The sequence below is a fragment of the Oncorhynchus gorbuscha genome, linkage group LG19, assembly GCF_021184085.1.
Source record: "Oncorhynchus gorbuscha isolate QuinsamMale2020 ecotype Even-year linkage group LG19, OgorEven_v1.0, whole genome shotgun sequence".
NCBI classification, from domain to species: Eukaryota; Metazoa; Chordata; class Actinopteri; order Salmoniformes; family Salmonidae; genus Oncorhynchus; species Oncorhynchus gorbuscha.
Window position 1 is genome coordinate 25,813,135 of NC_060191.1, and position 16,495 is coordinate 25,829,629.

Consider the following 16,495-nt stretch of genomic DNA (forward strand, 5'->3'; position numbering starts at 1 on the left):
GTGATAACCCCCGGGATAAAACTCCCCCAGAGGGGCGCAATGCGACACTTAATTGACCGGTATCTCCCAAATGATTGGAGGAGATCAAAGCAGTGATGCAGTGGGTGGTCTGGGCTGGAGATCTGGCATGCATCTGCAATGTAGTCAGCCTGGAACGCGGCCTCTGATACCACCAAGCTTAACAGACAGAAATCTATTCTGCCGTTTTTGAAATAATAAACTGACACGTGTTAGCTTTTTCGCTGTGGGGTTTCATAAAGAAACCTGACACTAGGCCTGCGTCCAATTAAAATAATGTCACCAAGACAAAGAAGTCACATCGAAACGTGATTCTGCTCTTTCTCTGCCTTTGAAATGTTCCACCTCCTTTGCCACAGCCGTATGTTCTACATCCTTTCTTTTATTTTGGGCTGTTGCATGCATTTTGAGATTACAATGTGTCTGTTTTGTATTCTTCTTTGCATGATTTTTAATTGTGTAGACCAGTGTCTCACAAAGAATAACATGCATCCATTTGTGACAACTTACATTTGACAGGTTGAAAATGTGTTATCAGTCTCAGGACATAAATGTTCAATTACTTAGGTTGGCCAGACTGCCTCCCACAGCATTTAGTATGACATTGGGAGGTCCTCCGTCAGATAAATTCCCATATATCTTTTTTACAATTGCTTTTTGACTCACGGCTAAAGATACTTTATTTTCTGTCCCTGTCGACGCCTAAAACAACCTCCCCACCAGAGGTTGTGTTCAGTGCCCTCCACTACTTTACTGAGAAGATTTATGAGGGCAATTTTGAAGAGTAACCACCCCACTGAGAGGAGGTAAAGTGGTCAGCTTTTTAACCTTCCTTACCCAATTTGATTGGATTTGTCCTTTGAGATTTGACAGCCTTTACACAGTGGCTAAACAAGGCCAGTACAGTAACACCCCAAGGTAAGAACTATCACTTAAGAATAGGAGGACACCCAGCTCAGCACGGCACCTAAGAACACTCTAATAAATACAACAATAGTGCCGCCGGAGGAAATAAAACCTTGTCAATGCATTATACATCTCCTTGAAGAAGAACTTCATGTCTTCCAAGCCAAAGAAGTACACATGTCATTTCAGAGCAGAAGACAATGATGCAGTTCCAGTCAACAAAGCAACACAATCTCAGTGACTGCTGCAGCTAGAATGGCCTAGGTGCTGACATCATAGTTTCAAGTAGTCATGTCATGTGAAAGGCCTTGCAAAACACGATGGCAAAAAAAAATCCAATCTAAAGTATGTTACAGGATGGGGGATGTGACTCTAAATACACACTACGGCAAAATGGCAATGTTATTGAGAAAGGTATTAGGCCCAGGGATGCTGAATGAATGAAGGACATTCTATTTTTGTGCCAAAGCACCCAGTTGGCAACCCATCCCTTTTGGGATTCGTTGACACAAACAAACATTACAATCATTTGCTGTGATCATTCTGTGATAATTATTGATGCTTGCAATATTGCAAACAGTGGTAATATTTGCCGCGATCCACCTGTGTGGAATTCATGCGTTCAAAGTACCCCCTATCAACCATAGTACAATATTCCACTTGCAAAAAGCATTCATAACTACTCATGGCTCCTTATAACAGCATTGACAAAAGCACACATGCTTAAGATAGATTCACAATGCATTACACAGAAGTGTCTGATAAAAAAAAGGAAACTCCTTGCCCCATCGTCATTTTGAAAAAGGACAATCAGAGCCTTTCTGGGAGTTATATTGTCTGTGGATTTAGAAGCACTGAGTACTATTAAATGCAATGCCCTGGCTATCTCCCCATATTGTTTTCCCCACAACCAAAGCTTCAACTTAACATCGGGGAGGCACCTCTTCCCGTGAGAATCATTACCTGCACTTAACATTCTCTCCTTTAGCGGCCTCATCACATAAAAACACGTTCTCTACGCCAGAGGCTGTTAGAGGTTGTTAATCTCTTTTTAAACACTGAATGTCATATAAACTAAAAATGTTTTCCAAGTTGAGAAACTCTCTTCTCCTTATCGGATTAAGATTACACAGATAAGGTCAAAACAATGCCCCATGACTATAAATGCAATATTTTGTACCGCTTATGTTACTTACACATTTTGCGTATCAATATAGCAACTTATATTCATGTTTCACCCGTTTTGCAACACCCATCAGACACTATGTTTGCCATGAGAAAAGCCTCACACGGCCCAGAGCGCACCTCTTTTGAAGCGTGCAAGGTGTGCTTTTACACCTCTCCATTTTGTGTGTTCTTGTTTTGTAGGACACCTCACTCCCACGGACAAGCTGGCAGGATTTTGTTTTATTAGGCTGTTCTTCCTCTTCCAAACATGTCAATGAAATGGCTTCCTCCTCAGCGGCTGTTAGGTGAGTTTGGCAGCAGAGCATAAGGTGTCTGGTTTGTATAACAAAATGCACCCTTTGGATACATACTTGGACCATTTGAATCAGGGCAGAACTCATAGAGCTTTTTACATCTTCCATTAGCACTTATTGTATTCTTTCCAGCATGGAATTAAATAAAGTATATTTCTCTGCCTCCTTTTTTTACGGTTTGAGTGTGAGCACCTGCTGAACTCCATGGTCCTTTTTCTCTCTCACGTACCGGTCACCATTCCCCTTAGCCTGAGCACAGACCCTCAAACGTCTTTGCTACAGACAGGTAATCTGGCATTTTCCTGAAATGCCAGATGGCCAGTCCGCACCTGGCTACAGAACACATAGGTGCCACAATTACTCAATACTAGACCGTAGATAAATGTGCGCAGGCAGCCCATGGTGCTCCAGGGTGAAGACTGTTATTTCTGCATTGATAAATGACATGACCAATCGATTAGATCATATAAAGGTTTGTTATAAGGAACTGGATTTTTTTTAACGCATTTTGTGTGGGTATGTCTTCCAGAGAATCAATGTTTGACCTACTTTTTTAGTAAACTGCAAATGACGCAGGTTATTTCTTTTTTTTGTTGGATTGGGAAAAGGTAACATGTTTAAAGAGTAATTGTAACCTGTTAGCGTAATTGTTCTAAGCGATTCCAGACCACATTAGCACTATGATCTTAAAGGGATAGTTCACTCAAATAACAAAGGTAGATATCCTTTTGGTTTTGTTAACCTTGCTACTGTCACCAAATGCATTTTTTTTTCACTTGTGTCCAAAGAACAAAGCAAGTCAATATCCCAGATGAAATCATTTTCCGTGTTTGATGTCCCAAATCATTTTAAAGTAACTATATAGACACTTAGACCATTTTGCTGTATCAGGTAAAATATCCTGTTGTATGGTATGTAATCTGGGGGAACAACATTAACTTGCTTAGAGGAGGACATTATTCAAAGGAACAATATTCTTTACCAACACAGGTGGTTTAAGTTTTAAGTTCAAGATTCAAGTGGTTGACCTACCATTCCAATGACAAAGGACTCTCAATCCTGTTCAAAGATAAATCACCATCTTCCTGTTTTGCTCGTTCCTCTCCTCCCTCGCATATTGTACTGTTAGACTCCTAGCCTCCACTCACAATGCAAATAGTCAGAGATACCATGCAGCTACGCGGGAGAGCTGCCGAGGAGTACAGCATTTGTGCTTAATGGATGCATTTGCGCTCCTTACCGGCAGAGATCCACCGTCGAGCCTCCCTAATTTGTCTTGTTACATTGAGGTTAAACATTTTATTAGTAGCTCTTTTTTAAATCCTCGGCTGACTTCATTATGTCAAAGCATTTATGGGGCTCCATTTGCTTACGAATGTCTTTAAGGGTGGACGAGGCGACCGCATTAGAGTGGTGTCGCCGTAATATCCTTCCCCTAACCTTCCTCAGATTTGTGTAAGCTTACACAGAAGGTGGGATAATTCAAATAGGTACTTTGGGGGTTGGGGAAAGACTAAAGTTAACTGTCTTTCTCTGGCATAAGAAAGATGCTGAGAATTGACATATTTTAATATTATGAGATTATGCATAAAGGACAATTACATAACACTACTCCAGCATCATAAAAGGCCCAAGTGGCATTTTACAAAATGTAATCTGTATCGAGAGCTGAGCTGTGTGTCGGACATAGATTTCGACAATGGGTCTTTGGTACGAGCACTCGGGAAACACAAGAATATAAACATCAACCTTGTGGCCATAGCCAACGCCAGCGAGGAGTGACAGCTGGCATTTGTCAGACACGTTCACCAACTTACCCTTTCGTCCCAAAACATAAACAGCTGTGTTATGGGGGAAACAAATACTACCGTGTTTTCTGTCTTTACCTGCCACATTCTGACAGGTGTCTGACACCTACTTTCTCTCACCACTCCTGTTTCTACGAGCAGGCAGGGAGGTGACAACAGCTTTCTTTTGTAATGTACGTCTGAGCTCCAGTTGTTCCTGACGGGCAAGTGTCTTCTAAAACAGTCTCGAACATGGAAATGAGGTAGCTTGTCAGTTAAAGAGGTGGAGAGAGGGAGGGAGAGGGAGGGTGGCTGCGCAGAGGAAGGGAGTGGAGGGGGGACTGATGCTTTTGACATGTGAAAGAGGGAACAAGCTAGGCTATACCATACCTTGCTGCATGAGGGAGCCCACACCGAACCAGAAGCTGTTAAGGAGGGTGAAGTTGTTCTCCACCACGTCGGATCCGGGATTGCAGGGATGGGCGTCGTACCATTCGTACGGACTGAACCTACAGGGAGACAGGTGGAGAAGGATATCAGGAACAAAGGCTCCAGTGTACCACAATTTCGGCATAATAGTGTATTGTTACTGTGGGGCTCAGTTAACCCTGACGAGGCATGGGGAAAGAGATAATGTGCATTAGAATTCAATCCCTTTCTCACCAACATCAATATCAATATAGAAATAATGGGGACTCATGTAGCCCGCTCTACAGAGAAAAATGAGTTCAAAGGAAAACTATGGCTCAAAACAGTTTAATAATCAATGATATAACTGTGTTCATACTGTAATATGGGGATGGGGGGTAATATAGGGACTTACACAGATCTGATATATTGCTCCCAAGTTTCCCATGTTTTATGCATGGGCATACCTATCTTTGTTTCATTTCATACTCTTGGCCAGTAATCCTGTGGCTTTTGGGGTGAACCATAGTAATGCATCTCAAATTGGTTCTAATAAGATGGAACAGAAGCTGTGCTTAATAATACATTCTAGTTCTCTGCATCGAAGGCCTCTCTGCTGGGTAGAGCACTCCTGATGTGTCCTTGAGCCGAGCACTTAACCTGAATTTCGCCCGACAAAACCACCCATGAAGCGTTAGCCTACAGTGTCCCTAAAGATCTGTGCAACTGTGGGCACAAATTACGGGGTGCAAAAGGAGACTATACTATACACTATACAAACAAAAGTCACGCTGTAAAGATGTCCACTTTTATTGTTTTCAGTAACTTGATTGCTCGCGGTGCATTTGTCAGTTGTGTTGACGTGCTCTTATGTGTCCTTGACGATAGCTGTCTGTCAACCCTGTTCAAATCAAAAAGTTTGCCGTACCCTTATATATCTCTGTAGATATCTCGCTGTGCTCAAAGGTAGCTAACTGTACACAAAAATACCACTTTCAGGACGACAGATATTGAAATGTCAATTTGGGATAGAACGAGGCAGGCAACGCTGAAAATGTAGTAGTATAAAACCTGCGAAGCCCATGGTTCCACGTACTCTGCCATTTAGTGTAACATCTTCTCAAAGTGCTCCACACCATAAATCCTTTAATGTACATGAAACAGTCTCTTTTAAAGGCAGCTGGAGAGATAAAACATGCTAAATGTCAGTGCTTTCCCTTCCTGAAATTAATTTTGAAAATGTTTTCAAATACGATCTGATTTATTCAGGGTGTTTTGCTGTCAGGGGAGAGGAGAAGAAGAGGAGGCTTAGATCCTTCGAAGCCAGATAGAAGCAGCATATTTTAAGAAGAGATGCTATCTAATGGCTTTCATGAACGTTAGCCAATGAGTGGAGAAAATAAGGTAACTCTTTATTTGGAAAGTCTATAGAGCATCTACAAATGGACTATCAGTAACATTTCAAACTTCATATCTACTAACCCTACCACTGACCGTAATCTTAACCCTTACCCTTATTCTGAACCTAACCCTAACCGTAACCGTATCAAGCAGTTGCTATCAACAGATAGTTTGTTGATAGTATGATGCTCTACAGATAGACTATCCGGATTATCCAAATAAAGTATGACCGAAAATGGTCCCGAAAATAGTCTATTCAAAAAGAAGAGCATAAATCAAGACCTTTAAGTTAGAAGTCAAACGCTAATAACATTTCTAAGTGAGAATCATATATATATAGTGTCAATAAAGTGTCTTCCAAAACATTTGTTCATTTAATGGAATACATAGCTCAGGAGACTGGTTTGCATCTCCATGTTCCTCCATTTAATGGGGAAGGTGTTTAAAGATGGCGGCGTCCATACACTAAATACAAATGAGTTGTTTACCAAATTCGCTATATTGTACATTGCTCTATGTTACAATGATTTTGTATCGTGATTAGCACAGTATGTACAGTATACATGAACACAATTTAAGTAGACAATTTGAAAAACCCCAAAAAGTAGATTGTGCTGATTTATTGGCGCATTGAACCATGTCACGCACTGTAGTTTGAAAACTAAATGGATAGTGGTAGAACCATGACGTCATATCTGAATTACGAAATCTTTATGCACCTTCGCCATTAGTGTGTTTTTCATTAAATATGGTCACACTCGAATGATGCAAAAAATCCAGAAAAAAAATCTGTCCTCTAAATAGTATGAATGAGAATCAGAAAGCAAACCCTCGCCTCTCCCTCATTCTAGACAGACATAGCAGAAGCACCTGAAGCGGTAACTCAAAGAAATTGAAACTTGGCCAGTGTGTTGCTATTTGAAAAGATAAGGATGACTGGGGGAAAAACTCCATTATTACACTCTTTCTAGAGAGTAAGTTCTTACATTGGCATGGTATAGAAGTCGTATTTTTGTCATCTGTATTCCACTGCCAATTTTTATCTTATGGAATTTCAAAGATACATTTTCCAGGTCCTGGACAGTGTAATGCAGCATTGAAGCTTGTGATGATTTCTACCCCCCTAGTTACATCCTTAAAGTGATCCCAGGTTATAAGAGCACTGAAAAGGCAAGTGCAAATACCGGGCACTGCTCAATGTTTTCTCTCTATTGTACTTAGAAAATGGTTGCTTGTGATTTATTTTCTGGTTTCATACTTCTGTAAGCACTCAAGTAGATTCCCCATATTGTTGACCTATGGTCATGGACACAAGGCTTAGCGCTTTCATAGTTCTCTTCTCGTGGGTGCCTGCTCAGTGACAAGGATCATGATTGTCCAGACAAGCTTTTGACTTCAAATGTGTCTGAATTGTTTTAGTCTATAGTTTATCAGTACAGTATGTGTCTACCTGATATTGAACACATACATTTGCCTCTTTCGTCAAAGCGTTCTGGTTCTTCCAACATCTCAAGCACCAAAACATCAAACTGCTATTTGAGCCTTCTTTTGGCTCTAAGCACTTCTGCTCGCTTTCTATGCAGGTCTCCAAAGAATGATGCAACAATCAGAGATGATTTTCTACTTGTACTTGGGTGCTAAAATGAGCTTGTGAGCTTGTCTCTAGACATAATGGGAGAGGATTGAGGAGCGCAGCTGGCTCCTCTCAGAACCCCAAGCCCCTTCAAAAGAACTTCCTCAAGCACCACTGTGCATTTGGAGGCACCCGGAAGTGGTGAGAAGCAGTGACAATGACCACAGAAGGAGAGCAGGATGCCTGCAAGTGGCACATGGATTCTTTTCTTTCTCTCTTATGTAAATAATTCCATAGAAGGTCTCAGGAACACATTTGGAACACATAGGGAAATACTGACAAAATCAGATACCCTGATCTCAATCAATACTAATTTCAACTTTCAATGATTTGTGGGGAATGTGGAAAAGATAACAAGCACAGGCAAATGTCATGAGAGACATTTTCTATTTTTATTATCAAATTTCTTTCTCCAGGTGTCGGCAGGTATTTATTTTTATACATTTGAAAGACGAACGTTGTTCGAAGAAGCATTACAACTGCAGATAAATTATACAGGAAATGCTTTGAATTGGAGAGTATAACTTCACTGGTGGTTTGCTACTCTCATCTCTTTCTTCCACTGCTGGGCTCCACAGAGAGCCCACGCTGACATAACTGCCTTGATCACTACCCACCAGCTCACACAAAATGTAGGACTTGTACCAATTGAACATGGACCTACCGCTGAGCCGAGACCTTCTCTTACCCCCAACTGATGGAATCACTTGAGACCATCATTGACTGGCTCAGTTCTGCAGAGATTCAGATTGGCCAGCCTCAATTTGTGCACTATATCCTTCCAGATAAAACATTTCCACATCGCTGCAACAATACACAGTTGGGGGCATTAAAACGTTAGGTTGCGCCTTGGTTTTGGCATGTTCAACATGGTGCTCCCCTAGTGAGAGACAGTGTTGTCACAAATAATTGTTTAACTAACTTTTTTTGTGCCTGCAACTTAGCCCTACAAGTAGAATAAAAAAATATATCACTCAATAAAATTCAATGAACACAAAACACACACACACAGACAGGCAGAACATGAAGTAGCCAAGAAAAGTCTGGGACTCACCTGGCGATGACGAAGAGAACACAGCTTACGCCTAGGTAGGCCAGCAGGATGTAGACCCAGATGTCAGGGGTCATGGGGTTGAGGAAGGAGAAGAAACCATTGTTGGTGGTGTTGGGCTTGCGGTACAGGATGCTGATGCCCATGCTCATGAAGGGCTTTGAGAAGTCCACAACCTTCTCACGCAGGTAGGTAATGGTAAGAGGGGCCACAGCCAAGTCGGCTCTCTGTAGGGGAGACAAGAGAAGGGACGATCAGTCAAACGATGAGACCCTTTCACTAGCTTTATTACCTTTGTTACCGCAAAGCCATAAGACTGCTGAACAGTTAATTAAATGGTTACTCGGATTGTCTGCTTTCACCCCCTACCTACAGTACATGTACATAGCGTTTCAATCAATCACCTAACCAAACCGACATGTACATATTACCTCAATCAATCACCCAACTACCTCGTACTCCAGTACACTGACTCGGTACCAGTAATCCTTGTACGTAGCCTGTATATAGACTCATTATTGTTATTTTAGTGTTATTTTATTTGTATCTATTTGTTAATTTTCTTACTTTTTAACTGCATTATTGGGAAAGGACTCGTGAGTAAGCTTTTCACCGTAAAGTCTACACTTATTGTATTGATTTGATTTGAGCTTATTTTGCTGGTACTTTCATATGTTCTTCAGATATCTTTGAAAATCATAGATCTGCATGAACCATTGTTGTTACACCAAAAAGGTACATGAAACTTGAAAACCAGTTTGAGGAAAAATTAAGTACATTACATTGGAAGTTTCATAACAAATATGAAGTCCTGTAACATATGACATCATTTCATAAAATCAAAGTTCATTTGAACTTCACATCAAAGTAATTTTGCAGAGATCACAGGTTGCCCCCTCCCTCCAATTATTCGCCAATCAATTATTTACATAAGAAATGACGAACACCTGCTCTAATGAATCACAAGATACAAGGGCCATTCCCACATGCCTTCCCACCAGCTTCTCCCCAAGCCTCCACTATCTGGAGCCTGGTGCCTTCTGATTAGGCTAATATAGCGCTCTGAGATTCTGCCCTGGCAGGGTCTGAAGGTGAACGTTGCGGCCCATGATTTCGCGTCTGGCTGCATATTCAGAAGGTTACCATTTACATTGCCTCCCCCCACACCTCAAACACGTCAGGGTTGGACAGGAGATTAATGAAACCAGATGCTTGGTTCACGCTTGGATAGCTCCCTTCCTCGGAAACTAAGGAAACTCACAAAGGGGTTTGGGACAATCTCTTTTTCTTCCTTTTTGAGTGGTGGCATAGCAACAAAGCTCAGTGTGGTAGCACCAGAATATCCCTGATGGTGGTCAGTTAAATTAGGTATTGGTGCGCACATTGGAAAGTGTGGAGGATGTCTAGTCCTGCAGATCATATGAAGGTCGGAATTACCAGAACCCTGCTCCCTGTAAGCTCAGAGACATTCCAAGAAAGTGCTCAAAAGTATTCCAAGAAGCAAATGTAGTTGATTTGTACTACCCAACACTTTTATTCGGACAATGAATTGCCCCCCCCCAAATGTGTAATTTGTAATGTATGGACAAGGCTGACAATGCATTTCATCGACCCCCTTCATTTCTTAGCTTAGCTGACATTACAATGTAGAGCAATAACCTCTAAAATGAGAAAAAAATGCTTTTTTGGTGTTAAGAAAGTAACTCATGGACATTTTTTTTGCTGTCGCTACAACATAGTTCAGTCACTCCCCCCTTCCAAAAAAATTACTAATTACTACTCTAACATTCAGAGCAGTCAATGGGGGTCAGTATAAGAAAATAGTCGAACTCCGTGTGTGACCGTTTTTTGTATTATACCTGTGCCTGTAGCTAACACTGGTGGCTAAACACAAGAAAGCCTAACAAAGAGAGACAGTGTGGGCACAGCCAATCTGTCATGTGGTGCAATCCACTGTGCCCTCATTAAACATTTACGTTTACAACACACACCCGCTTCTTCTGTTCTCTGCCGTCGACCTCCGCTTTTCAAGCTAGCTGCCACTCAACCGGAAGACCGAGCAGCAGGTGATCCCAGCCAATCTCAGCCATCCCTATGGTGGGCTAATATATACGCTGCACTGCTATTTTCTGCTTAGACACGTATTGCGGAGCACACGCGTGATAACCTAATAGTACCCTGCTGAGTGCCACATGGCTCTGTGTTATCTGTGGGCGCACAGATGGTATTGTAAGCTTAGAGCTGTGCCACCTCCATACTGCCACACCTGATAACATTCTGTAGGATTCATACAATTACACCAACACTACCGGTCAAAGATTTAGAACACCTACTCATTCAAGGTTTATTTTTTATTTTTTAATATTTTCTACATTGTAGAATAATAGTGAAGACATCACAACTATGAAATAACACATATGGAATCATATAGTAACCAAAAACGTGTTAAACAAATATATATTTTATATTTGAGATGCTTCAAATATCCACTCTTTGCCTTGATGACAGCTTTTCAAACTCTTGGCATTCTCTCAACCAGCTTCACCTGGAGTTCACACATATGCTGAGCACTTGTTGGCTTCTTTTCCTTCACTCTGTGGTCCAACTCATCCCAAACCATCTCAATTTGGTTGAGGTCGGGGGACTGTGGAGGCTAGGCCCCACTAATCCCAAACCAGATGGGATGGTGTATCGCTGCATAATTCTGCATTAGCCATGCTGGTTAAGTGTACCTTGAATTCTAAATCAATCACAGACAGTGTCACCAGAAATGTACCCCCCCACCATAGCACCTCCTCCTCCATGCTTTACGTTGGGAAATACACATGCAGAGATTATCCTTTCACCTACACCACATCTCACAAAGACACGGCGGGCAATTGGAACCAAAAATCTCAAATTTGGACTCCAGACCAAAAGACAAATTTCCAACGTTCTAATGTCTATTACTCGTGTTTCTTGGCCCAAGCAAGTCTCTTCTTAATTACTGGTTTCTTCGCAGCAATTCGACCATGATTCACACAGTCTCCCCTGAACAGTTGATGTTGCTTGAACTCTGTGAAGCATTTATTTGGACTGCAATTTCTGAGGCTGGTAACTCAAATGAACTTATCCTCTGCAGCAGAGGCAACTCTGGCAGACTAATATAATGTGATGCCTAAGACGCATTTTTACTTTCAGTCATTAGTGGCCGTTAGAATCTATGTTCCTTCTTCCTTTTTTTTGTCGGAATAAAACAGGATATAATGGGGACTACATGAAATATGTCTTGCATGTAATGGACATTAAAAAAGGGACTGGTCTTGCGATATATTTAGGTTGTTTGCTCTTCTTTTCTTTTTTTTCTTTTTCTTTTTTTTTACAAACAATTCAATCCAATGAACTGAGCAGGCTGGGCTGATATGCTTATAGCCTTGCAAGGACTTTCAAATATGAGCATGCATGTATAAGATTGTGCTGTTATTATTGTTACAATTTATTTTTTTCTGACTGTATTCCATATTATTTGGTTAGGCATCCTCATAGATAATGATATTTCCCTCTGGCCAATGCCGATCGGCGGCCAAGGGTTTGCCTTAGGATGTAAAGGTGCGTCATGAGTCAGGGAGATGGCCTGATGGTCATAGTGACAACAGACCTAAATATGGGGGGGGGGTTTAGTGGGTGGAATATTAGGACAATTGGAGGTTTACAAAGTGGCAGCTACAGTATATTTAACAGTGGAAATTATTATGGCACCACTATATGGACACTTAATCATCATGGTGCTTTATAATGGTAAGGTTACAAACATTGGTTGTGGTAAGCATAATTTAAACTCGCGTATCATTGTGGTAAGTGGGGAAATAAGTATAGCAATTTATAATTGTAATGGCTTATCAGATCATAAAAAAAGAAGATCCATTTTTACATGGCTAAAAGAGAAAGAATATAATATCTATTGTTTACAGGAAACTCATTCTACAAATATAGATGAGGTTGGGTGGAAAAAGGACTGGGAGGGAGAAATATATTTGTGTCATGGTCAAAGAATCTCAAAAGGGGTGATTATACTAATTAACCTGTTGTGACTAGGCAGCAGTATTTTCATTTTTGGAAAAATAACTTTCCCCTAGTAAACGGGATATTTTGTCAGGACAAGATGCTAGAATATGCATATAATTGACAGCTTAGTATAGAAAACACTCTAAAGTTTCCAAAACGGTAAAAATATTGTCTGTGAGTATAACAGAACAAGATGTTGCAGACGAAAGCCTGAGAAAAATCCAATCCGGAAGTGCCTCATGTTTTGAAAGCGCTGTGTTCCAATGCGTCCCTATTGAGCAGTGAATGGGCTATCAACCAGATTACTCTTTCTCCGTATTCCCGAAGGTGTCTACAGCATTTTACGCATTTATGGTGAAGAATACCCATAAGCGGCTACATTGCGCAAGTGGTCACCTGATGGCTCCCAGAGAGATTCTCGCGTAAAATACAGAGGTAGCCATTATTCCATTCGGTCCTACTGAAAAATGAATTGTCCCAGAGGACATATTATCGAATAGATATTTGAAAAACACCTTGGCGATTGATTATAAACAACGTTTGCCATGTTTCTGTCGATATTATGGAGCTGATTTGGAATATTCTTCGGCGTTTTCATGAGTGCAATTTCCGGGCGATTTCTCAGCCAAACGTGAAGAACAAACGGAGCTATTTCGCCTACAAAAATAATATTTTTGGAAAAAAGGAACATTTGCTATCTAACTGGGAGTTTCGTGAGTGAAAACATCCGAAGCTTATCAGAGGTAAACGATTTAATTTGATTGCTTTTCTGATTTCCGTGACCAAGTTACCTGCTGCTAGCTGGACAAAATGCTATGCTAGGCTATCAATAAACTTACACAAATGCTTGTCTAGCTTTGGCTGTAAAGCATATTTTGAAAAGCTGAGATGACAGGGTGATTAACATATTTCACCTTTGATTTTCATGAATAGGAATATTTTCTAGGAATATTTATGTCCGTTGCGTTATGCTAATTCGTGTCAGATGATGACAACGATCCCGTTCACGGGATGGGAGTTACAACAGGTAATACACATTTTTATCCGATTGTGCAAACTGTGCAAACAGATCCGCAAGGAAGATGGATAATTTAAAAAATGCTATTGGACCATCTTGCTAATTAATCTATATGGGCCAAATAATAATGATCCACACTTTTTTGAAAATATATATAATAATGTATTGAGCTCACAGGCAATGAAATAATCTATTATCGTAAAGGAAATCAAAAATAGTTTAGGACAAAAGAGATCAGACTAATAAAGGAAATATAGGGAGTACAGCGCAGGTAGATGGTAATAGAAACTGTACTATAGAGGCACAAAATAGGTTAGAGGAAAACAAAATGAAATGGAGGTACTTATTCAACTTCGTAACATTAAACATTCTTGAAAATGCACGTGTCTTACACCCTTCAGAATCGTGGTAATCAAACACAGTTTTCCAATTTAAAATATCTATTACAGAGAACAAATCCCATGCTTTTGTTTGAGAAGAGCAATCAACAACAGAAACATTTTCCGCCATGACAGTTTTTACACATTCACATCTGAAGGTAAAATTATGACTTACATTCTGATATCTTGCTCTTATTTCTCTTCCTGAGGGTTCCAGTGATCAAATGAAGTGTTGTTTTCTTTGATAAAATCCATTTTTATAGCCTAAATCGAAACATTTTGTAAACCGTTTGTGCCGTGAATTCCATCTCTATCATTTTTTACGGAGCATTCGACGTGATTACACACCGTAAACAATCATTTATCTAGTCATGGTGGGTTTCAGTGCATTCCTCTGGATGTTTGCAACACAGCCAAACGTCATTGGTCTTTTTGCGGGGATACCTTACGCAACAATAATTTTAGCGAAGCTTCATTGATTGACTATATTTCTGCCCAATGACCACTGATCTTCTTGAAATCTAGCTGGGTAGATAGCCAATGAGCTGAGGTAAATGCCAGTATGTAATGGTTTTGGGTTGGACCACCATTCCTTGTTTGTAATCGAATGCGCAAGGAACTCCATTCTCGCCTTGACTATCGGAGGAGTTGCTGTAAGGCTTTTTACGCGCAGCAGTATTTCGGAAAGTTGTATTTTCAACGATTTCATTGAAGATATCATGGCGAATAATTTTGTTTGAGGAATCTTGGAGTGTTATGACTCAAACGAACTGAGGAGCTAGACAGGACAGGACGTACTTCTGGACGGGTAAGTGCTAATGCCGTTTTATGAAATATAAAAAATATATATATATATATATATTATATATAAAAATAAAAATATAATATTTTTTTTTTGCAATGAAATGTGTGGTTTGTTTGTGTGTGTGTGTGTGTGTGTGTGTGTGTTGTGTGTGTGGTTGGTTGGTTGGTTGTGTGTGTGTGTGTGTGTGTGTGTGTGTGTGTGTGTGTGTGTGTGTGTGTGTGTGTGTGTGTGTGTGTGTGTGTGTGTGTGTGTGTGTGTGTGTGTGTGTGTGTGTGTGTGTGTGTGTGTTGGTTTGTTTGTGTGTGTGTATATATATATATTATTTTTCTTCCCCATGTCAGATTATATTTTCCATTTTTTTATTCAAATGGAATGGAGTTGAACAGCAAACACACACATGTCCACTGCGCCTGCTACTCCTCTCCATCTCCATATGAAATAGCCATTGGGTGCTGTTCAGGAGAGGGCAGGCCCACAACAGGCCGGAGTTGAATGGAACAGCACTTCACCTTAGTGACTGTTCCCTCTGCTCTATACAATACATATGTTTATTTTGTGTGATGATAAAAGGCTCATACAATACAAATATTTGTTTCTGTTTTCTTTCACAGTGATAGCGACTCCGACTGGGAGCCCCCAGTGCCAAGTTGCCCGCTCTACCTCTGCCCCCAGTGGTGTTGATATGCCACAGTTCATTACTACAGGCATGACTGTGCCTCAGGGCCAAAAGGGCACAGCATGGAGGCGTCGCTGTGTTCTGTGTCGCATGAAATGCCTCACTTGTTCAGTTTGCCTCTGCTTTACATCAGAAAGAGACTGCTATGGGACATGGCACAGGCAGCAAAATATTGTGAAGAGGACTTCCAAAGGGTGTACTATTTTTTTAAACATTTTTTTTTGTGTGTGTGTTAGAATTGCTTTTTGATATGTTGTATATAGTTATTTGCACTGCTGTATATAGTTATAGGTCATTTCACCAATTCGGCCAGTTGGGTACATTTGGGCAACTTGTGTGGGACACCTGGGTGACTTCATGCTAAATGTCATGTAGCTCACCCATTCCTGAAGTTATCAGTCTGAAACTTTGCACACCTACAGTTGCCCTCTTGCATTATCCATCAAAATTATCTGGCCATTCTAGTACATGTGAAAGATGATACTACGACAATAAAAAACAGAAAACGTATGCTCTTTCTTTCTCTTTTTTCCACCAGATCTACTGTGTTATATTCTCCTACATTCAATTAACATTTCCACAAACCTCAGAATGTTTCCATTCAAAAGATACCAAGAATATGCATATCCTTGCCTCTGGGGCTGAGCTACAGGCAGTTAGATTAAGGTATGTCTTCAGGCAGAAATTGAGAACAAAGGGATGCAGCCATAACAGGTTTAGTCTGCAATCTTTTCTAGCCTCTGGATTAAAACCGTATTATGACAAGTGTACCATATTACGTAGCGGATTGTTAAAAAATACAGTGTTTACACTACCTTGTAGTTTACCAATAAAATGGGCAGATGGTGAAGTAAACAATGCTTGGTATTCAAATCTCAAAAAATATA

The 16,495-nt window shown here is 40.5% G+C and overlaps 1 protein-coding gene across 1 annotated transcript in view; it reads right to left on the minus strand.

Moving 5' to 3' along the window:
• Positions 1 to 16,495, minus strand: part of LOC124006072 (glutamate receptor ionotropic, kainate 3-like) — a 133,782-nt gene that overhangs the window by 17,065 nt on the left and 100,222 nt on the right. The window contains exons 11-12 of the mRNA XM_046315827.1: positions 8,689 to 8,912; positions 4,583 to 4,701 (exon numbers count right to left, since the gene is read on the minus strand). Coding sequence (XP_046171783.1) covers positions 4,583 to 4,701; positions 8,689 to 8,912 — 343 coding nt within the window. The remainder of the gene's footprint in view (positions 1 to 4,582; positions 4,702 to 8,688; positions 8,913 to 16,495) is intronic.